The sequence below is a fragment of the Molothrus ater genome, chromosome 15 (genome assembly GCF_012460135.2).
Source record: "Molothrus ater isolate BHLD 08-10-18 breed brown headed cowbird chromosome 15, BPBGC_Mater_1.1, whole genome shotgun sequence".
Classification (NCBI taxonomy): Eukaryota; Metazoa; Chordata; class Aves; order Passeriformes; family Icteridae; genus Molothrus; species Molothrus ater.
The window spans coordinates 9,037,902-9,062,089 of NC_050492.2; the positions used below are offsets into that span (position 1 = coordinate 9,037,902).

At 39.5% G+C, this 24,188-nt stretch overlaps 1 protein-coding gene across 1 annotated transcript; it reads left to right on the forward strand.

The window, feature by feature from the left end:
• Positions 1-46: 46 nt before the first annotated feature.
• On the forward strand, positions 47-23,717 carry SEC24A (SEC24 homolog A, COPII coat complex component). Its single transcript, XM_036391621.2, has 23 exons — positions 47-151; positions 4,807-5,328; positions 6,756-6,914; positions 8,608-8,685; positions 9,001-9,167; positions 9,762-9,934; positions 10,913-11,015; positions 11,788-11,914; positions 12,273-12,382; positions 12,801-12,913; positions 13,568-13,686; positions 14,327-14,382; positions 14,793-14,999; positions 15,290-15,410; positions 15,963-16,121; positions 16,628-16,801; positions 16,886-16,996; positions 17,342-17,517; positions 18,498-18,635; positions 19,276-19,380; positions 19,519-19,611; positions 20,112-20,215; positions 20,622-23,717. The coding sequence occupies exons 1-23, from the start codon at positions 103-105 to the stop codon at positions 20,734-20,736; spliced, it is 3,279 nt and encodes a 1,092-aa protein (XP_036247514.1). The 5' UTR covers positions 47-102; the 3' UTR covers positions 20,737-23,717.
• Positions 23,718-24,188: the final 471 nt, after the last annotated feature.

Consider the following 24,188-nt stretch of genomic DNA (forward strand, 5'->3'; position numbering starts at 1 on the left):
GCAGTGCGGCTGCGCGCGCCGCCCGGCAGTTCCGGTGGGTTCGTCCCCCCCGCCCGGGCCGGCGCCGCCACACGGGCGGCACCGAGCGCAGCCGGCCGAGCCATGGCCCAGCCTGCCGGGGCCCCCGCCGGCCAGCAGCCCTACAGTAACGGTGAGTGCGGGCGGGCTCGCGGGGCTCGGCGCGGGATAGGCCTGGCGGGCACGGCTCCCGCCGCGGGGCGCTTCCCCCAGGCCCAGGCCGCCCTTCTCCCCGGGGCAGCGGAGGCCGGGGCCGGTGCCCGCGGGCAGAGCGTGGGGAGGGGGTTCTGGGGACGGGTGCTGGGTCACATCCGGCTGAGCTCGGCGGGGCAGCCCGGGCAGTCGCGGCCGGGCTGAACTGGGGCGGACAGCAGGAACGGAGCGGCGGCGGAGCCGGCACTGCCGGGACCCCGGGAGCGGCCTGCACCGGTGGGAGCGGGGGCGAGCTGCTGTCAGACCGAGCCTTGCCCCGAGTGTCACTGAGAAAAGCACAGAGTGGCTCATCAGGCATAAAGCTTCATTCTGATTTATTTTAATGGCAGAAGTATCCCAGAGTACATCTGTCTGTCGGTGTGAACGACAGCGCCTTGCAGAGAGCCCCTGTCCGTGCTGCACGGGCTGGCCCGGACCGTCCCTCAGCCCGGGTGGGTCCCTGTCGGTGACACGGGTGACACAGCCGAGGTTTGACCCTTTGGAACGGGGCTGTACATGTGGCACTGTGGTTATCGCTGAGCTCAGCCCGCGGCGCTGCGGGGCTTTCTTATCTTGTCATTCCCGTAAAGCCGACATTATCTGGTTCTGTGTGCTGCCAACTGGGAAAGTCTTCATTACTTTCTTCCCCTCAAAATGTATTTCTTTACAACGAGATATTGAAGGTGAAACTGAGCTTACTAGCCGATATTTTAATGTAGGAATAAAAAATTCAGGGCCAGCCTTGTCTCTGTGTCTGTTTTCGTGGCATGTGTGCAAATCTGTGCTGATGGAAGTGTCTCCTGATTTCACATACACATCCTCTGCACTTGCTGCCTTAATTACACACTTGTGTGTTTCAGTAGCTGTGCTGCATCATAAGCAGTTCAGTTATAATGAGATCTTTTGATTTTTCTTCCCCCTCCTCCTGCACAGTATGTTTATTGCTTTTCTTCAAAGTCATCAGCAAAACGACAATTTGCAATTAACTGTGTAGCTGCTTCTAGGGTCAAGGGAGTGGGAAGAGTATGAATATAATGTGGAGAGAGAGGCTCTGTCCTGGAGAGCTTATGGTCTGAGCAGAGGCTGTACAAAGGGAATGTTAGCTAATGGAGAACTGAGTGGGATGATTTACAGACTGGCTTTGCTTTATGTTTGCTCATTTCCCTAGTGTCAAATTAGGCACATAATGGAAGTTATGGAGAGGCAGCCGAGAAAGAGGAATTTCAGGCTGTTCAGCTGTCAGGTGTATGAAAAATAAAGAACTGAAATGTAGAGTTATGCAAATTAAACAGTTGTTATGGTATGTTAGAGATAAGGCTTGGGTTGCTGGCCTTTGAAATAAATCAAATTGTTCAAGCATGGACTGTTCATAGCGTTGTTTAAAATGTATGTTGAGAGGATGCTGTGATCCTTGCCCTTTATACTGACACCAAAGCTTTATAAAACAGTTTTGAGGGTACTGAGTGCTGTGGTGGTGCTTACAGTGGTCTGTGAGGAAAGAAGACTGTCAGCAGGATGATAAATTGTTCTACAGCTGTCAGCCCTGCCTTGCAACTTGTTGCTTGCTGAAGTGTTTGCAGGTCCCTGAGCAACTCCCTGAGCTTGCAAGTCCACTAAGGCAGTAAATTGTCACAGCAGCACCGTGTGCTGCCCGGGAAATTGTTTAGCACAGAGCTTTGGGTTGCTCAGCAACAACCTTCCTCTCCTTCATTTCTGTTTGTCTTTTAATAGGACCAATATTCTGTACTCATTTAATTGCAGGTGTCTAATTTGCTTTCCAGTTAAAAGATCTGAAGTGCAAGCAAGAAGGAGAAACAATTCTTTTAGAATGTTTTGCTCTTCTCATGTGGTACCTTAGCATGGTACTTTGATGTCATGAGGTGCTTTAGGAGCTGTTGGGTTTGGAATCCAGTGGGTCAGACTCAGAGAAGTGGACAGTGGTGGTGACTGATTCCACAACATCTGTTGGGATGTAACTTTTCAGGGTGTTTATCTTTGCATCTCCTTGGAGCTTGGAGAACTTGTGGCTGGCAAAAGTGATGTGCTGAGTAACTGGCTTGGAGTAGGGGACAGTGAAATTCTGTGTGGCAGAAAACACAACTCAGATCCTGGCTGTCCACATTAGTAATTTGACTATTTTATAAAACCATCAAGCGACCTTCATACATATTCTGGTGCTATTCCTGATCTCTCAGAAACATTAAATGGCCTTGTGTTGTTGCAGAGGAGACTTTTGCTATTAAAAATAGGTGGCCTTTCTTCTATTACTAATAAATTTCTGTAGTCTCCAAGTGTTGGCTGTTTTGCTGCTGTACAGGTGAAGTAGCTCTTCAGTCCACAGAATTCCTTGTTTATTTCTGGCCTCACAGAAAACCAGCAGCATTTGGGGAAAGCTGGACAGCGTAGATACTCCTTGATGGGTCTCAGTGAAGAGGTTGGGTCAAGATGGGTATCTGGCTGCAACCAAGCAGCGAGTCCTGAAAAGTTTTTGAGCACTGTGAAACTCTGTGTAAAGGGATTTTGTCCCTTAGTGCTATTTCTATAGCTTTTTTTGGCAGCTTAGTGCAGACTTGTCTTGGAAACATGAACTATTCCATGAGGATGTCAAGACTTTTCATTGTGCTTCTGACTTTGAAAATAAAAATTGAAGTTGGAACACTTATAGTTTGGCATAAAGTGCCATAGAAAATATCAAGTAGGTCAGTTTTTGATATCACCTCACTTCCACTGTTTTATCCTCAAGCAGAGAAAACAGTGCATAAGAGAGCAATCCAAATACTCTGATTTCTGCCTGGGATAGAGTCATGCCCTAAGGTGAAAAATCAAGTTATTAAATCAATTTGTATTTGTTCTGTATTTTTCCTGCAGTTTATAGTGGTGATGTTTTATCAGTGTTTGTGTGGATGCAATCAGAAGGTTTGATAAGAATTCATAATTTTTAAAGTTATCGTGTTTAATTGCAATAGGGTTTGTAAATCAATTGTTGGAAACCCATCTGATAACTGCAGGGTAGTTTTTGAAGGTTACTGTAAGCATTTTCATCTTGGTGAGCTTTTCTTTAAACACCCTTGATTTTAGAGAATTATTAATTGCTAATATCTACGAGCAGCATTGTAAGGACAGTAGGGTATAACTGGATTTCCTAACTGAATGATAAATTACAGGTTGAAATTAATGGTTGGAGAATAATATGGTGTGTACCTTTTATGCACAAAGAAGAGGCAGTGAGGATGAGATCACTGGCACTGTAGTAGTTATATGGACCTGTGCAATATTTGGTGAATTAACAGCTGTGTGTGACTCAGAGCCTAAGGTTTTCTAGAATGATCAGTGCAGGGTTTGTCCTAACTAAGAATTTCAATGTATTCTGCATTTAGCTTAATTTATTGTCAGAAATGTATGAGTTACTTTAACTTGGAAATGTGAACTTGCTCACCTTTCAGAATTCAAACATTACATTCTAATAACCAGCCATCTTTTTTTTTTAATGTGTAACTGTGTGTGTGGAATGCCTCCAGTATCTAAGCTGTGTTTTTAGGGGATGAGGAGAGCCACAATGTGACTGGCTGAACTGAATGATACAACACTGGAAAGTGTTTTGGTAGTTGTGAAGGAGTCACAGCTGGCTGTGGCCTGCAGCATCTGGTCTGTTCTGCTCAGAAGGATTTCACTTGAAAATTGATGGTCTCTCTTCAGCATGTCCATTTTGTGGCAATAGTATGAACAATCTGTAGTAGTACCTTTCTTGATGGAGCTCTTACTGCACTGGAAATCCCATGGGATTCTGTCAGCCTGTTCCTCTGTAAAGCAGAAATCTGATGTGTTGTTTACCCTTTGGAGAGTTATTAACCTTTTTTTTCCAATTTTTTTTTCTTCAAATAAGTAAAACTTAGTTCATGTATACCAACCAACATATGCATAAAGAGCATCATCAACCTGTCAAGTATTTTTTTCCTGACTGGTGAATTATTTTATGATAAACTTACCCTTCGTTCTGTGTTGGTGACCAGCTGGCCACTCACATGAGCTGTATGTGTACTAATAGTTCTCATACTAAAATTAACTGCAGAAACTTTCATAGATTAACTCAGTCACTTGAGAAGCAGCGTGGTGACCTACGGTGGCACTTGGCTGGCAGTGTCATTGTGGTAAGCTGACGTGTAGGCTGGTGTCAGCCATGGTGTGAAATGGAGTTCTTACGTAATGGATCTTCCACTTTCAGTCTGCTCCTGTGTGCTGCTGCCAGTGCTGTGGGGCTGTGCTCCTCTGTGGGCAGCTTGCTTTTGGGGGTTTCTGAGGACTGGATGGGATCCTGTGTGTTTCAGTCCAGGAGCATTGATGGTACTGGAATGCTTAGTGGTTTCAAGGTTACTGTAAAACAAAACAAAGATTTAAGTGTCAATAGCAAAAAAATACTGCTGAATTCACATCCCTTGCAGTAGTACTTCTGTCACACCTAATGGTTTAAGTTAAAAATGGCTTGGAGACTAATAAAATCCTAAGGAAAGACATTCACAGGAACATCTTTTATTTTCAGATGTGATACACAACACTGACTTCCTGAAGAGTGTAGTTTTTTTTTTTTTTTCATTCCAGGCCCTGTTCAGAATCAGCTGATGCATTCCCCAGATGGCCAGGGATACAGCCCTGCAGTTCCAGGATCGTACTCCCATCAGATGCCAGCAAAGGTTCCTCCACATCAGTCTTCTGGACAGTACAGCTATAGTGGCTCTCAGAATGTTTCTCAATTAAACAACTTCCAAGGACCTGGCCAGACTCTCAATAGACCACCAGTGGCAGCTTTCTCTGGGTCACCAGTGCAACAGCCAGGTCCTGTTCCTCAAGTGCTGCCACCTGCATTACAGAACTCAGCTGCTGTATCATGTGCTGGGAGCTTTCCTCCTGGAGCCAGCCCAGCGGTGCTTTCAAACTGGCAGTTCAGCCAGAGCCCTGGGAGTCAGCCCCTTGGGGCTCAAACAAGCCATTTGGCTCCTGTGCCTGGGACAGGGGCAGCTCAGCCTCCATCATCATTACCAGGAAGTACAAATCCTGCAGGGAGTTATCAATATGCTGCTTCTCCAGGGGCTCCTCCACTGCAGAACAGCTACATGAAGCCAGGTAATCAGAACTTTGTGGTATTCTTCCAATGTATGTTTTTCATATTTCACCTTTTAATATAATGAGTATAGAACTGACTCTGCAGTGACAATTTGCTTGTGGAAGATTGTTAAAGCAGATACACCCATCAGAAATACCTGGATGCTTTCTTTGGGTTAGAAATGAAAGTTCTGTGCCCAGGGTGGGTGTTTCAGCTGGCTGGAGCAGATAACTCCTGAATGGTGTCCCATTGTTTTGGGGTGCTGTGTGTGGGTGATGCTGTTTCTGTGATCTAGACCATTTCCTGGGGTAACCCATGAAGCATTAGTATGTTTCAGTCCAGGACTTCACCATTGAAAACTAGCTCTGTTTAGTGAGCATGGGCAGTAACCACTTGATTCAGGTAATTTTCTGAAGAGCCTGTCAGGTTGATTCAAATAACTGGAGCACAGCCTGGAAACTGAAAAGCATTCTGTGCTGTTGAAATAGAGGTCAGTTCAATGGAAAGCTTCCTTCCCCCAAACTTGTAATTTTCACATTTAATGATAATTGTCAATCTTCAGAAAGTACTCTAAAAGTAGGAGACTCTGCTCCTACTGCTTTACTGCTGTTATATGCAATGGTAAAAGCTTTTCTAATACAAAATAGCTCTATTGTGCAACTTGTGATTATTATGGAAACACAGTTAATACTCAAGTTTCTCTTTGCCAAACTGCTGTACGTTGTTAGTTTTTTTCTCACTAAGCATGCAAACAGGACTTATGTACAGAAATATTTTCGTGTAAAAGCAAATAATTTTTCTTGTTAAGCACTTTTAGCCTCATTAGAGATTTTTGTTGATGCTAGTTTTTTGTTATATGCCTGCCTAATTTTCTTATGCTGCTCCAAATGTCTTAATCTTGCAGAATTTATTAAACTGTTTCTGGCACTTAATTGGAATAAGCAGTTAGTAGTTTGGAATTAGTGAGGAAAATGCAGAGAAATTTTGGAAAGTGGCATATGAAAGGAGAGGAAGTGTTTGGAACAAGTAATTTTTGAATTTTTGAATATCCATTCAATCCTCCTGAGCCATTTCCCTGTTTTTTGTTTTTGTTTTTGTTTTGTTTGTTTTTTTTTTTTTTTTGTATAGCAATGATCACTTTTAATTAAACTTGCTTGGTGATTGTTCCAGACTTGGTTATAGCGTTGGGATATTTTTTGTACATCTTGGAATTCTTTCCAACAATAGCAACAAAAAGCTGAAAGAGATCAGTAAATGCAGGAACCTGGAATGAGAAATGAACTTGAAGTTGAGACCTTCTACCCACATGTTAGGATTTATGTATCTCATGCCATTCATCCTCTGAATAACAAAAACATTTAGAATTCAATCTGTGCATTTTTGTAACAAAACTTTTGTGATTTTTTCAGCTGGGTTAAACTCCTCCTAAAAGTTAATCTCTTTATAGGATCTGCACCTCCACCAGTGACTCAGCCTTTAACTCCCCTCCACCCTCCAAGGCCACCTTTAGGACCTCCACCAGTTGGTGGTCCCCCTAGGCCACCAGCAGCAGTAGCAGGACCACCTAGTGCACAGTCTATGCTACAATCAGCTGTAAACCAAGAAGGTAAGAAACAATTTGCTCTTTATGTTGAATTCAAACACTGGAACTTGCTGTAATATGCAACCTTTAAAGTCAAGCACGTTGTTCTATTAGAAACTCAGATTTTAAAATTGATACTGATACAGCTAATAATTTAATCTGAAAAGAGTAAGTAAGGACCTGGAAAGAAGAAAAATTCTTGTAAACAGACATTATAAAATTTAAGAAATTAACAGTTGAAAATAGATTTCCAAGTGAAATGACCGTGGCCATGTCTGCTGTAGTTGGCATTGCTTTTTTCATTTTGAGTGTTGTAAAGTGATAGGATCTCATTTCTCTGCATCCCTGAATGCTGTTAGGACAGAAATCCATGTATGACTCCCTGTATTGTTCATTCTACAGGGAGAGATAAAATGTGGACCTTGCAATTCCTTGCTATTTATGTAGCTGTACCTAATTCTTCTCTGTGTAAAATCACTGAAATACACATCTTGCATTTGTTAGCTTGCTGAAGGAAGTTACTAGAGGCTGTGAAGTGTCAGCTGTTGAAGACAGACACCTGGCTGAGTGTCTCTCCTGTGGGCCCTGCACAAATATGCCATTGTTTAGGAACTCCTCAGGGCTCTGTATCAGACAGACTCCAGTTGTTTGGCATTTAGTGCCCATGCTAGATGGGGCCATGTGTGAGTTGGCAGCTTTATTTTTACATACACAGTTCTGTCAAAGCTGTTGGTTCCCTGCATGTTCAGATTGACAGTTTCTTGTGTGTGGTAGCTCTGTGAGCACAAGAATAGTATTTTCAGATTTAACTTTGTTTGGAATGTATTAAATGCATTAGAAACAGCTTTTGCTTAGAAAATATTTTCTTCATCGTGAAAAGAAACATTTCCAGAGCCCCGGAGAGATAAAAATATTTAGTCTATGAAGCAGGTTGATTGCTGCTAGGAAGATTCAGTGTGTAATGTAAGTTCCTTTTTTTGGGTCATCTTTGGAGATTTTAATAAAAAATGGTAATAAAAATAGAGTACCTACTTGTCCTTAGCAATATATAGTTGTGTTAGTATATTTAGACATACTTGGCTTACCAAAAACTGCCCTTTGGGAGCACTCTCTGAGTCTCAAGGTTTTTCTTATCTTATATTGAATTTCTATCTTGACTGATATATGACTGTGTCAGAGCTGTTGCTGTTTGGTGAGCAGTAGTGAACTAAATGTGTAAGTGTAGGGAATTTGGTGGTTCTGTGAATTATCAGGGGAAAAAGTTCTTCAGGGTTAAGCTGAAGGTTACTAAGGAAACCTAAGCTACAGGTTACTTGGAAAACTACAGCTAGCCTAAAGAAACTTCCTCTGCTGAGGAGGGAGCATCCCCTGACCCTTTGCTGCATTTTGGCTTGGAAGCTATGGCAAATCCCTAATTGGAAGGAGTCATAAAAGATTATTCAACCAGAAGTGTAGGGACTTTGGTTTTCCTTTAAAAAAAAAAAAAAAGTGATGTTTTATGAATGTCCTTTGTTGAGATCACATCTGCAAGGGACGTGTGTGTGAGAAAGAGGACAAAGTATATTTAATTCAGTTTCATCCATGGTCAAAACCAAAGTAGACTCAAACTATGCTTATCTTAATATTCATCTAGCAGGTAGGATATTTTTTGCAGTTACCTCATTAAAACTTCTTCATAACTTGTGCAAATTTTTCCTGTGGTTGTTTTTCTTTAAAGGTGATGCCAGATCTGCTGCCAGTGATGGGTCTGTAGTGCAAAACAGCTATGATGCAATTGAAGGTGGTGGCCTCATGGGTAAGGCTTTGGGAGTAAAAATGCTAGTTATTATTATGGAACTTTTAAGAGTTTGGGAAAGACAGAAGTTGAAGCATTTGTGTACAAACATACGTACTTGGTTCAATGCCTGTCTTGAAGCTAAATGTGAAATTTGAAGCATTGACAATTAGCATGTGTTAGCCTGTGATATAAGTATGAGAGAGCTCTTTGCAAAGTTGACAGCAGCTGTATTTTTCAGACTTAGAAACTAAACAGGCAGCTCTCCTGTTGTACTAATGCCTCAAGTAAGAAACAGTTCTTCAGCAATTAAGTGTCTGTCTGCTCTGCTTCCAGCAACTCCACACCATTCTCCTGCAGCCCCAAATCTTAAGATGAATAGAAGTGTTGGGTATTCTTACCCTGCCTTACCTCCAGGCTACCAACGTGCTTCTCCACCTGGAGCCCCAGGAATGAATGCAGCTGCTTTGCAATATCCAGATGGATCAAAGCATTTCCAGCAGGTAAAGGTTGTCTGGTTTCTGTCTCAGTACTACCTCTGGTGGGGGTGTGTGGGTAAAGAAAAGTGATGGTTGGTAGGTGTTGTGCATCCCTAGGATGCTGCTGCTTTTGTTCCCTGTTTGGGCACCATTTGTTCAAGAGGACAGACATAGCCCAGAATTAATGCTTTTGCCTGTGCCTTGGTACCAGTTTGGAAAAGCTGTGTTCCAGCTCTTTATGAAGTGTCCCACCCTCGGATCTGTTCAGGATGTTTCTTTTGAAACTTTCAGTTGCTTTTGGCACGTTTCTCTTCAGTGGCTTTGTTATTGTTATCTGAAGTGTTTGGTTTTTCTTTCCCTGAACTTTCAAAGTGAACTGACCAACACTTTCACCAGCTGAGCCTCTGTATTTCAAGAGTCTTATAGGCAATTTATGCTTTTTTCCTCTGTTATGGTACATACATAAGTCAAGTTCATGTGACAACCAGCTTTTCTAAATATATTGGCAGTTAGTACATGAGCAAAACAAACTGGAAGGGATATAGATGTGGTTTTAAACAGACTATGGGTTTCATCCAAGTAGTTGGTGCTAATTTGTGAAATTTGATTTGTCTCTAGCCTGCCCTGGGCACTAATCACTTAACTGCATCAATGGCTGGCCTGAGTCTACAGCAGGAAGGGTTAAGACCTGTGAATCTTCTTCAAGAAAGAAATATTCTTCCTACCACCCTTTTGAAGGCTCCTGTCCCCAACTTGCATGAAGACATCCAGAAGCTCAACTGCAATCCTGAGTAAGATTATACATTTGCTATAATACATCAAAATAGATAGAAATGTAAATTCCTTCTTATAAACATGATTTCACAAAATATTTTCTTAATTTTATGAGTAGAAAATATTGAAAATGGGCTTCACTGTTACAATAAAGGCAGTAAGTAGATTTAACTTTGAAGAGGGGAAAATCATCTTTGTAGAAGGTATGAGAAAAAATTAGTTAACAAAGCAGCTATAGATAGGTACAGTATAAAAGTTTTATGCCTGGCAGTGAGTATGGATGAGAAGATATAAAATAACAGTTAATTCAGTCAGGTGAGGTACACCAAAAAGATTGTGCCTGAAGAAACATGGGTGACCTCTGTATTGAAAAGTAACCATTTAAAACAATGGAGTAAATGAGATTTCAAACAAGAGACTGGCAGTTGGTTAATCAGTTATTCTCTCGGAGGAGACCCACCAAACTGTGAATAGCCAGGGACTTCTGCTTTGCAAATATTTTTATGTTAGATAAAGGAAATAACAGCGCCTTTGTGACGTTGTTCATGCAAACAAGCTGGACAGGATTTGCAAAACTGCCACGTACATCTGCACCTTGTGGAAGCTGCTGAGTGCTCAAGACTCAGAAAGTGATTGTGGCATTGTATTTAGTTACTATGTTTTTAAAACCACCTTTTAAACATTGCTGGTTCTGATTTATTCCAAAGTAACCTTTAGTATATAAAGATTTGGTGCAACTTTGAATGTTGTTAGGCTTAACTTTGACTTGAGTGACTAAAATGACACTGAGTTCTGTGTAAAGAGCATTTGTATAAAGTAAGAACTCAAAGTATGTACTGTGGGTCAAGCGCAGAAACAAAATAATTTGACAGAGATAGAGATCTTTCATCTGGAAACAGAAATTCACCATTAGCAGCTCTAGAAAAATATACTGTACTACTGAAATCATAATTTATTTGAAAGCCTCTGAAAATAACCCTTTGTCATCCATGTAGGTTGTTCCGCTGTACCCTGACTAACATTCCTCAAACTCAGGCCTTATTGAATAAAGCCAAACTTCCTTTGGGGCTCCTGCTTCATCCTTTCAAAGACTTATCGGTATGAGAAATGTTCAAAACTTTACATGCTGAAATATCAACTATGCCTTTACTAGAGTCCAGACAATGGACAATGAATTATAAAACAAGGGCAGGTATCTTGGTCCAGAAGAATTACCATAGTAACTGACATTTCCTTATTCCATACAGATTGCTGTAATTTTTCTCAATTATTTTTCCCTACTATATTTAAACCTTCAGGTCTCACTTCTTAATAAAAAAGAAAGCCTCCCAAACCTTAAAAAACCAAAAGCTTAAAGGCAGCACAGAATTTGGACTGTGATGGAAGACAACACCTAAATTCCAGGTTGTCTCGTATCACTTGTAGTTATTAATTTCAAACCTTGTACTAATTCTAAATTCAAGACTTGACAAAGTTGAAGGGATTTGGATGTCATGGAATAGCCAGAAGACTTTGAATTTAGCAGTGTCTTTCTTAAACAATGGGGTTTTTTCTCACTTCAGTTGATTTTTCAAAGATGTGGGCTTTTTTCCCCCCTGCTTTTTGGTGCAGGACTTGATCTTAAACCATCAGTGTAAAATTCAAGAATTTAGAGGCTTGGAAAGGGAATCTACACAGTTAAATATGTTAGAGCTCAGTTCCTACCTGTCTTACTAAGGAATTGCAGTGATGCTGTGAGGATGCAGAAGTACTCCTTCTTTCAACGAGGATGCTTTGCCTCACTAGGCAGCTCAGTGTGGGTGGTGTTGTTACCACAGATGAGCAGCTGCAGGGTGAGGATGCTTTAAAACAGGAAGCTTTTCTTTTCCAGCAATTGCCAGTGGTCACTTCCAGCATTATTGTGAGATGCCGTTCCTGCCGGACGTACATCAACCCCTTTGTCAGCTTCCTAGACCAGAGGAGGTGGAAATGCAATTTGTGCTATAGAGTCAATGATGGTAAGTTTTAGATGTGCTTGAAAGTGCTGCACTTAACCTTTTCCAATTAACCTTGCAGCACCTTAAGTGCTACAATTAACCTTGGCCTTTGAGACTGGAGTGTTGTTGGCCACATCAGCAGGGGGATTGTTGTCAGTCATCCTGGGGGTCATGAGAAATGTTTCCCAGTGCCAGTGGTGTCCCTAAAGAAACATGATGAGCCCAAGTAGTCCCTCACAGTACCCTTGCACAGGTGTAAGAGCTCCACTGCCTGGTGTAGTTCTCCATGTGTTGCCACAAAAGAGTTGATATATTTGTTTTAAAATGCAGCATAGCCAATACTAGTGTGAAATACTAATATATAAACTTATCTGCATAGTTCCTGAAGAATTCCTCTATAATCCTGTGACAAGAGTTTATGGAGAACCTCATAAAAGACCTGAAGTCCAGAATGCTACTATTGAGTTTATGGCTCCATCTGAATACATGGTAAGGCTTTATTTACTTATTCTCTCTCTTTGTTTTATTTTCAGAGGGATGTCAGAGAAAGTTTTGTTTCAGAGGATGCTTTCTAATTCAGTAGCTGTTGCCTTAAGGAGTGTATCTGAGAACTCCTGGGGAGGACCTCAGAGAGTTCACTTTTAAACATTTATGATATCAAAGTTGTTCTGTATTTGGAATGTGTAGGTATTCTGTATTTGGAATGTGTAGGTACTCTGTATTTGGAATATGTAGTATCTTTGGAAGAAAACTAGAATTCTGGTATTACCAAATAAGAGGCAAATGCATTCAGAAATTTTAGCTATCATCTATGTGCTGTTTTAGCAGTTTAAACTTGCAATAGAATGAATAAAGCCAATGTAACAAATGCTATTTGAGAATTAAAGGTGATCTTTTCTTTGCTCAGCTGCGTCCACCCCAGCCCCCCGTGTACCTCTTTGTGTTTGATGTGTCCCACAATGCAATCGAGACAGGATACTTGAACACAGTCTGCCAGACCTTGTTAGACAATCTGGACTCGTAAGTACTTTTTTCTTTAAATCTCCAATTTTCATTTGTCTTAAGAAACCTGTGGTAGACACCAACATGCCAGTCCTTTCTGTGTGGAAGACAATTTTCTAGTGTGGGCAAACAATGGCCAGTGTTGTGTTAAAATGTGCCATAAAGCTGTAGTCTTTCTCCCATCACAACTACACCAGTATAAAAGGTAATTTTGAGACATGATTTTCAGTCTGACTCTTTCCTATAAGCTTCATAAATCCCCAAAAGAATGTAAGTATCATGTTTATCTTTTGAACAGTATTTTTTAAAAGCTGAAATTTAGATAAGTATTTGCTGAGAAGAGTCATACATCTAATAACCTTCTCATAAAATGCATACTGTTTGAAATTATATAAACACTAATTGGGATTTTGCAGTTTATTTATTCCTTTTCTTCCACTTCTGATTACCCTCTTAAAAGGTTTTCACCTGCCTGCCAGGTGACTCTACCATGAGCTCCTTTTTGTTGTGGTTTTTTGTTCTTTCCAAAATGACTTAGTGAAGCTCTTGCTGTGTAGCTGTTAAGCTAACTGCTTGGTAACAACCACTGAGAGATGCAGTGGATGTTAAAAAAAAAAAAAGCCTGCAGAAATGAAATTTCATCTTGTTGAACACCATATGTCTCATTTTCAGGCTTCCTGGGAACACAAGAACAAAAATAGGCTTCATAACATTTGACAGCACAATCCATTTCTACAGTCTTCAGGAAGGTCTCTCTCAGCCTCAGATGCTTATAGTTTCAGATATTGAAGGTATGCAAAAATAATTTTTGTGATCAGTACCTATTAGTGACTTCTGGTTATGACAGCCTTTAAAAATAAATATCTGGTGGGAGTTTCTGGATCACACCATTAGTCTCTCTAGTAATGCCTTTAGAAGTACCATATGTGTGAGTTTGTTTATGAAGACATCTCCCTGATGTCTGAGCAATGCTGTGGCTGCTCATGACTTCAAACATGAAGACAGCTTTCCTACCTTCTAGTTTAATTTGTACAGATCTCTAGATTCCTCTTGAAATCCCAAACACTGATGTTAAATACCTTTCTGTAGATTTTCTTGTGGCTGGTGCTTAGTGCTTGTCCTTCTGCCTATTGTTTCAAATCACCTTTCACTGGATATTATTGGACAGGGTAGAATGAACATTGGAAATATTTGCTATGTGATTTTATTTAATAGTCTTGATTATCCTTCATGCCTGTTGATTGCTGCTCCACCATGGAATTCTAGCCACAGGAATGCTTATGAGAAAGAAAAATCCACATAATTATGTTTACACGGGTTAATACACTGATACTGTGTATTTTTTTCCAATAAGTATGATGGTTGGCAAATAAAGTCAGGGAAAGCTTGATGTGTTTTTAAAAGATAACTCAAATATTTTTTCCCTTTCAGATGTATTTATACCAATGCCAGAAAACTTATTAGTAAATTTGAATGAAAATAAAGAGGTAAGAAGCAAGGACTTTCTTACATAAATAGTGACATTTACATAATTGGGGATATGTTTGGTAATTTTTGGATTAATTAATGCTCATTAACACCAGCTGTTCGAATGCCAGGTTTGAGGCAAAAAAAAAAGAGGTCTTTTATCTATGTCACTGTAAGTTCTTGCCAACCTGAAACAAGACAGTGCTTCAATTTTTCTGTGACTTTCTCTTTACTACTTTAATATTAGAAGTGTTAATACTTGGTTGTGTTCAAGTATTTCAACAAGTATGTATGTATGTGTGTGTGTATACATATATATAAACATATATATATATATAGAGAGAGAGAGAGAGACCCAACAGCCAATATTTGGCTATAAAATAGAAAACCTTGAAGACTCATAGGCCTAATACAGTTTTCTCACTTGTAGCTAATTCAAGATCTGCTGAAGACATTGCCACAGATGTTTACCAAGTCCCTGGAAACTCAGAGTGCTCTGGGGCCTGCATTACAGGCTGCCTTTAAGCTGATGTCCCCCACTGGAGGTAGAATCACTGTCTTCCAGACACAGCTCCCATCTCTGGGAATGGGAGCACTAAAGTCACGAGAGGAGCCAAACCAAAGAGCAACAGCAAAGGTTAGGAAAGAAAAAAGGTTGGGAGTATTAGCAACTCTGTTCTGTGTGTGTAGGTGGTTCTGGGATTTCCTCTTCTGGGTTAATTTTCTGCTTGTCTTGCTTCTTTTAAAGAAGGTGAAAAAACCAAAAGAAAAGCCAAGCAATATAAACACAAGTTAATTACCTGATTTTTTAAAATAAAATATTTTTAATCAATGATGGAGAATGATTGTGTCCCTGAAAGCAGGCAATAAATGTATTAATCAATTTGAATTTCCTTTGTGTTTTGTAATACCCCACTGTGTTAACAGGATATACATCTGACACCATCGACTGATTTTTACAAGAAGTTGGCCTTGGACTGCTCAGGTCAACAGGTTGCAGTGGATTTATTTCTTCTTAGTGGGCAATATTCTGACTTGGCTTCTCTAGGTAAGTCATATAAAGCTCTTTTGGGGCATGTAACTCTTGTATTTTGAGCAAATGCATAGAATCTACATTAATATTTAGTAGATGTACCTGATTTGAATTAATCTAGTGTGTCAAGATACAAACTTGTCCTTGCTGAGCAGTGACAGTGAATAGAATGTCATCTTTAAGTCCTGATTTAACCTACTTATCTTCATGTCATCCCTTAGTGAGTCAGGATCCTTGTTCTACTGATACAAGTAGTGGAAATAGTTTCTTCCTTTTTTATGCCTTTTTAACCATCAGTGTCATTGCCTTTAACAAGTTTTATTAGCATTTTAATTATTTTTTTCTATTTAACCAAACTTTCAAGTGACAGCAATTTCAGGTCAATAGAAAATTATTTCACACCTGAAATTTATCACATGTTAGAATATGCAGTTGTATCTACATCTCTCTCTGTAGGCAGGTCTGTAACTGTGTATTTGAGTGATTTGCTGGGGTGAACAATTTAATACTTTAAAGACGGCAGCAGCAGCTGTTCGCACTTTCCAATGTATGCTGGTTTTGTTTCAGGTTGTATATCAAGGTATTCTGCAGGTAGTGTCTACTACTACCAATCTTACCATCATAAACACAACCCTGTCCAGGTGGAGAAATTGCAAAAGGAACTGAAGCGATATTTAACTAGGAAAATTGGGTTTGAGGCTGTCATGAGGATAAGATGCACCAAAGGTCTGAATTCACCTTCTTAGGTTTTCATGGGGTGGAGAAGAGGAAAGTGGGGGTTTGCTGCTCTTTGGGAATGTTTTCATTGGTCTTCTAGCTATTTTGTAACCTCAAATGATTAAAAGGCAAAGATTAGAAAAGTAAAATTCAGTATCAGGGATAAGACAATTTTTTTAAGACTGTATTTGCAGTGTGTTTTCTGTCATCAAAGTTCCAGTTTATAATGGTCAAAACTGGAAGTTTTCCTGAAATTTCAACAAGGAACTAGTTTTATAATCTATATACTTTCTACTTCTCTGCATTGATTTGCCTTGCTAATTCCCACTTTCTGCTAGGCTTTGTGGATTCTTTGGATATGAGTTGTCAGTTTGCAGTATTTATCTCTTCTGAAGACAATGTATTTCATTGAGAGGGAGCATTCCAGTACAGTCATATACATTGATGGCAGATCTGTATATGGTGCTTGTATTTCACAGCTGTAAAACCCAAACTGATTCATTATTATCTTGTAGGTCTTTCCATTCATACTTTCCACGGGAACTTCTTTGTACGATCTACAGACTTGTTGTCATTGCCCAATGTAAACCCAGATGCAGGATACGCTGTGCAGATGTCAGTGGAAGAGAGTCTTACTGATATGCAAGTGGTTTCTTTTCAGTCAGCTCTCCTCTACACCTCCAGCAAAGGTAAGGTTCTATTAAGCCAACAGTGGCATTTGTAGTGTTGCTTCATAAAACAAGGATGGAGGTTACAGTTGTCTTTCCTTGCAGGTGAAAGGCGAATTCGTGTGCACACGATGTGCTTACCTGTTGTCACAACCCTGAGTGAAGTGTACCTAGGGGCAGATGTGCAGGCCATCACAGGGCTCTTAGCCAATATGGGTGAGTGTGCTAAGAGCTTGTTTGGATATGTGTGGATTGTATCCTTAAAGGTCTGAGCAATAATCCTCTGGATTAGAGGAAAAGATTCTCCCTCATCCTAAGAGAGTTTTGGTTTTAATGCTTGGCTTAGGTGAAGGATCAGTAGAGCTCTGTGTAATCACCTGGGCTTAGGCTTAGTCTGGTGCATCATCGTGGGCCCCCAGCTTTTTCTGAAGCACTTCCCCTAGAATGTAGTAAAAGCTTAAGCTGCATTGGCATATATGATGAAGTGAGAGGAGTTAATGTATGTGACTGCATTCCTGCCAAGGGAGGAACCCTCTGATTTGAGCCTTGCCCTGTTTCCAGCTGTGGACCGCTCCGTCTCTGCCACGCTGAGCGATGCGCGCGATGCCTTGGTCAATGCCGTGATTGATTCCTTGGCTGCTTATCGCTCCTCCGTGCTGAGCATCCAGCAGCCCGGCCTCACAGCTCCCTTCTCCCTGCGCCTCTTCCCACTGTACATACTGGCACTCTTAAAACAGGTAAGAGGGGAAAGGAAGCCAGGCAAAGGATGATTTTTGGCAGGTCAGCCTGAAGTAAAAGGACAGTTCTTTGATGGAGAATGATTTCGTTCAAAAGCAGGAATTTAGAAGTGTGCGTAAAACCAAAAGTATAAATGTTTTAAGCAATGGAAGGGCAAAATAATAAAGACACTGACTAGTGAAGAGCATGTGACAGGATACTGATACTGTTTTCTCAGGAATCTCAATTTTGTGTGTCTCTGGAAATGTAGATCCACACAGCAGTTCAGTGCGGATTAGAACAGAGCTGAGTGTGGCAGACAGGGAGTTAGCTGGCTGGCTGTTCTTGCAACAGGTTTAGAGCATTTCACAGTATTTGCCCAGTGTAAGAATTTTTTAATTGAATTTCCCTGAACTGATACTAGAAGTCCTTTAAATGTTGGACAAACTGGTTTCTTGGTTCAAAAAGAAGTTTTGGATTCATACATCTTGGTTAGGAATTAACCAGCATGTTCATATTGAGCTTTTTCATGTGAAAGGCTTGATAAGCATTTGATCCAGTCAGGTGGGAGGAGTGAGTCCTGCTTGGATTTATAGCTTTTTTTTTTGGTCCCAACAAGCCAGGACTATCTTGTTAATACAGACCTGAGATTCTGTACACTGAAGCCAGTTGTAAACTGCTCCAGTATTTATGCTTTTGAATTTTGTCAAGTAGCGTTTTTGAGGTGTATGTTAGTATTTCAAAGTGCTTTCATCTCAGCTGTAAGAGAGGATTGATGGTGCCAGGTCAAGGTTAATTCTGAAATCCAGAAATTGGGAGCGAGACTTGTATGATTTCTATGTGAAACTGAGGAGAACTATGGAGAAGTAAAATACAATGAGAAAAAACTTAGGGTACATCTTTAACCTTAAGTAAGAAATAAGTAGCAGGCAATGTGTCTTATCTTCCAACTTACCTTGCTTTGCTTTAATGGTTAAACTAAAGGCCTGCTTGTTTGCAGAAAGCATTTCAAACTGGGACAAACACACGTTTGGATGAACGCATCTTTACCATGTGTCAGGTGAAGAACCAGCCCCTTGTTTACCTCATGCTCATGACACATCCCAGTCTGTACAGAGTCGATACTCTCACAGATGAGGTGAGTCTTGGCCTTGCTACATAATCTGTTTGATCCCAAAGATCTGTGTGATGTGAAAGTAAATGTGTTAGAAATCTCCCAAGTTTTCCATCTAAAGCTGCACAGCTAAAATGTAATGTTTCATATTTGGAAGTGGACTGATGAATTCTGGAGAGAAGCTGTGCTTTCCTATGGATGGATGGGGAAAGTTTTTTCCTAACTTATTTCACCTTTGCCTTGTGTCATTATCTTGTGCTATAAAACCATATGTACATAAAGACATCATAATGTGGGTTTTGTCCCTTTGTAGCTTCCTTTATTTTAAAATATCAAGCAGTTTTGAGAACAGGGAATTTTTCTGTAAAACCCTGAACAATTTTAGAAATCACGTCTTTGGTACATAACAAATCAGATATTCCAGTTCTAGAATTAATTAACTAATATACATTTGATAACATTCACCCTCTCTAAATAAAACATTAATATTTATTAGTAAATTACTAATTAATAAAGTAAATTATCACTTTAAGTATGGCTTGAGTGAAACTGAGAAAAATGGTCCAGCTCTAGTATTCAGTGTAATAAATCCTCCTCTTATTTAGCATTCTGTTCTTGTTTTTTCCATCAAGATGTGAACCACTGTTTTTCATCCTTCTTTTAGGGAGCTCTTAACATAAATGACAGAACTATACCTCAGCCACCCCTTCTCCAGCTGTCAGTGGAGAAGTTGAGTAGGGATGGTGCTTATCTTATGGATGCTGGCTCTGTAAGTTGTGTGGTGGGGGGGATTTAAAAAAGTATCCAAGTTTACTTGGTGTGCTCTTTCTGAGAACCCAAAATATGTATAGGACTGCTGAGGTGTGTTTTGGGTTGGATTAATGTTGTTATTGATGGTGTCTTTCAGGTGATGTTTCTGTGGATTGGCAAGAACTGTGGGCAGGGTTTTATCAGCCAAGTCCTTGGAGTTCCAAATTATGGCTCAATACCACAGAATATGGTATGTGCTTGCTCTGCACATCAGTCATACATACAATGCTGCCAGAATATAATTTGCATGAGAATTAAAATACACTACTCAGCTATTAGCCCTCTAGTGGTATAGATCCAGATCCAAGGAAAGAAATAATTGCTGTTACCTCTTGGAGTTTGTTCTCATGATGAGGACACAGTAGGAAGAGGCTGACAATTACTGAGTTTCTCAGACCTGTGGGAGCAGACTAAGAACACTTGCAAATAGTGAGCACAGTGGGTTAGTTAGTGGGAAATCTTTTAGTTTCTGCAACAAAGCAGGAATCAATCACAGCTCAGTCATCACCATTCTGACAGCTCATAAGAGTTTAGTGCTCTTGACTATTTCAAAAAAGACAAGACTGAAACTATACATCACAAAACGTATCTGTCTGGGTTTTCTTTATACCTAATGAGTTTGGCTAGTTGAAGTGTTCCTTTTGGTGTTTTTCTGAAAAATTTGTATTAATGAAACCCTTTGGCTTTTAGACACATCTCCCAGAACTCGAAACGGCAGAATCCATCAGAACACGAACTTTCATTTCTTGGCTGAGAGAACAGAGACCTTTCTTTCCTATACTATATATGATAAAGTAAGTGGGTTTTAAGAGTCTTTTTTGCTTCTTCAGCAACCTGTTAACAATACATACTTGGATATTATATACTGAACTTCCTTAATGGAATTCTTAACAATAGTGTGTGCTGTGCCTGACAGATTTGACTACAGATATGACTTATGAGTTGTCTCCAATTAGAATTTCAAAAGACTAAAAAAGACTAAATGTCACAGGAGAATCTTTAGGTAATGTCAGATAAATGAAGTAAATGCTGGTAAGAGTACTTATTAGGATTAATCACTACTAAAGGCTATTTGAGATCCTCTTTTCATATGTCCTTAAGCTTTTGAAATGTCTTGTCACTTGACCTGTGACTTTATTCATGCATGGTAGCCCTGACAAATGTTAATTCCACTCAAACACTTATATTTTTGTTTTTAAGGGATGAGAGTCCATTGAAATCAAGTTTTCTGCAAAATATGATTGAAGACAGAACAGAATCAGCCTTATCATACTATGAATTCCTCCTTCATATACAGCAGCAAGTGAATAAATGAAACACTAGCCTTTGGCTTACTTCTTTAAGGAAAGATTTTGCAGTAAAGAATGATTGTGCTTGTAATATCTTCATTAAATCTGTGGCCTGAGGCAGTTGATGAGAAGTTCTCACTGTGATTTCAACGAACTAAAGCAAATAAAGGACCACATCTGAGAATCAAATGTGCAACTACATAATATTGTACCTTAAAAAAAATCAAACTGTTGGAACTGGTTGAGCACCTTTAATTTGCTGCAAATCGTGTTTTTACTGTAAGTAGTTGCAGCATGAAGTACATTTACAAAGGCAATACTGAAAAGGTGAAATACATTTTGTAAAATAAAGAGTTCTTTGTTGTTCAAAATGTATATTTCTGTAACTTTTTTTTGTTTTGTTTTTGTTTTTCTTCTTTTTTTTGTTGCTGCTAGATATAAAACCTCACAATACTGATCATGATTTGCAGGGAAATTCTTTCTAAGTGCATCCAGTGATTACAGACAGAGCATCTCAATGTTCAACTTAATGCTTAAAGTAGCAGTGAAAGAAGTGTTCATTGTGAAATGAACAAATGCTTGTGAAGTGTAGAATCCAGTGCTTGGATTGGATTATGGCTAATAGGACTAAAGGTAAGCTTAACCTGGATAAGGTGGCTGAAATTGTTGAAGCTTTTAATAAGTCAGTATTCTAATTTTAAAAACAGTGGGGAAGAGTGGGCCCTACATGAGACAGATTTTACAAAGTCATTGGCAGCAAAAGTAGACTAAGATAGATTGTAAGCTTTGCTTCTCTTCAGTAAAAGGAATAGTTTTAATTTCTATTTATGAATGGTGTGGGAGGGGAAGAGCAAGGAAGGTTATCTCAGATTTTGTTTGGTTTATGTTCAGTAGACTTTTGGCTCTTGTTTACTTTAAGTGAATGTTGGGCCCCTCAGATCTGGTGTGTTTCTGAAGCAAGTTTGTTGGCAGCACTTCAGACCAAATGTTGGTCTGCAACACTGAATATTCTGACATGAAAATTGGTAATTATTTTTCCAAGAACAAAATTATTATATTGAATTTGAAGATTTGTATATGGTTGCAGACATGCCTGAAGTTTTCAAAGAAAGGGTTTTATGCTGCAGCTGTGTAATGAGCCCAGATCCAAGGCCAGTGTGCACCAAATAAAAGCTTTAAATATACTCTGAGATCCTGCCAGAGCTACAGATCAAAACTGACATCGGACTTGAAGTAGGAACTTATATACAAAAAATATTTAAATAATTTTATAGAGGTGTATTGATAATTCTTCTGTTTTCAAGATTAAGCTGTCATTGATAGCTACCAATGTAAAAAGTATTTAAGTTACTGTATTCCAATGCCCATGGAATTGTTGCATATGGAAAAATCTTGGTTTGCTTTTTTATTTAATAATGGTAAACCTAAAGGTCTTTCAAAACTTCTTTCTGGGGCAGGTAACTAGAAGAGGTAAAACACTTGTGAGTGGTCAAATGTACTGTGCTTAGGATGTTTGGAGATACAAATGTCTGTAGGGTCAGCATTTGAGTAAACATTTGCTCCCATTTCAGGCTGTAGCTGCTTGTGATTGTCAGGATTTTCCTCACTTCAGGGGAGGAGTTCCTTGGGAGAGATTGTTCTTGAGCACAAGAAGCTGAAGTTCAGAACAATGCCTAAAACAGCATGAAAAGATTATTGTAGAACCAATTTAAGCTTCCCTGTCTGCTGCCTCTGTAGCAAACAGGAATATATTTACTTGAACTGCTTTTCAGAGAATTGCACAGTTTCTAGTCATAGTGAAGAGGTGTCTTTTAAATTTTGATAGTCTGATTTTTTTTTTTTTCCCCAGGGAGGGGGAAAGGGGTCTCTTCGTTGAAATCATAAATGGAACCTCTGCACTTGCATAGGTTCTGCCCTAAACCTTGTGGTTTAGGTATATTATCACTCAGATGTTGAATTGAAAACCATCCTTGCATCAAATAGCCCACCCAAAGTCTATTTCTCACTATGACTGTATTTTGCTACTATATCCCTTTTTTTAAGAACCATAAATACTAGAAATGGTCTCGTTGCTTGATGTCCACCAGACCAATGGCTGAAGATGTCACTCTTTGTGGCAGCTGACAAGTTTGAAGTTGAGTCCCTAAGTTTTACAGAGCAAAACATGATAAATGAGTCAGATGAACCCTCTGGGAGTTCTCTTCACTTTGGAGGAAATTCTCTATTGAACTTTGTTCATTGATTCCCTTGCAGTGGGGAAGGCCTGCTGGTTCACTGCTACTGCTGTAATGGCAGTGCAGGGAACATGAACACACACACTACCTGTGACTGCTTTTTTACATACAATGGAAAAATGAGGACACTGAAGATGGACTGCTAAAGTAGGCAAGAGTGGTTCTGGTACTTAGATCTCAGCACCACAACTCCGCCAGTGTAAATGTGTGGTAAAGGTGTGTCTCTCTTTGTAGTCAAACACTTTTTTTAAAACTGTTTCTTATTTTGACACATTAGTGTTCAGCCAACATTGTTACCATTCATTTTACTTTGCTTTCATTATTGTTTTTAAATTAATATATTTGAGTCTAAGTCCACATAGGCTATGTTGCAATAACTAGAATGATTCAGTTTTATTTAGAATTAATTTCTTAACAATTTAATCAAAGATGCAGAATGGTTTTTAAGTTAAGGGACCATTAAATGTGATTTTAAGGTTCTGTTTGCTATTATGGATGTAATCCTTAAAGTAAATTTAATTTTGTAAAGTAGTGTATAATATTGTAATATTAAATCTTTGTTCTCTGAACTCAAAGATTTGATCTTCAGTATGAAGTTATAAATCTTCCCCCTTCTGAATTTGAGACAGGATTTACTTGTCCTCCTTTTTACAGTTTGTAATTTTCACTGTTTTATTCCTGTAAAAAGTCATTTATAACACATGCAAATGCTTATTTTATCTGTGCTAATTTATCAGATTTGGCTACTCAATAAAATTAATTGAAAGAACTCATGCCAGTTCATCACTCTTTTCTTATAAATAAAAGTAGAAGAATATATTTAATTGAGATAAATGCCGTGTTGGTCACAGGACGTAGCTAACAGTGATGGTTGGAATTTAGCCTTTAGCAGCATTCCAAGACGGTGATCAATTTTATTTTAGGTAATCCTGTATCTTCATTTAACATCCCATTATTTCAGCAGCTTTTTTGTAAAAGCCATTCCATCTTAATGCTTGCAATTTTTTTTGAGATGTTGTCACTGCTGCCTCTGGCCCATCATAGATGAGTTAATGCATGAGCTTGGTACTCTGACTTCTGTATTTAACTTGTTTTAAATACAGAATTCTCTCATTTAATATTGTAGAAATATTAATTGGATTTGTCAGCTCTGGTTTTTTTCCCAGTGCACCTAACACTGCCCTGCTGCTGCTGAACTCCCCCATTGCTGTAGTGGCTGGGGGATCAGCGGGCACTGTCCTGGC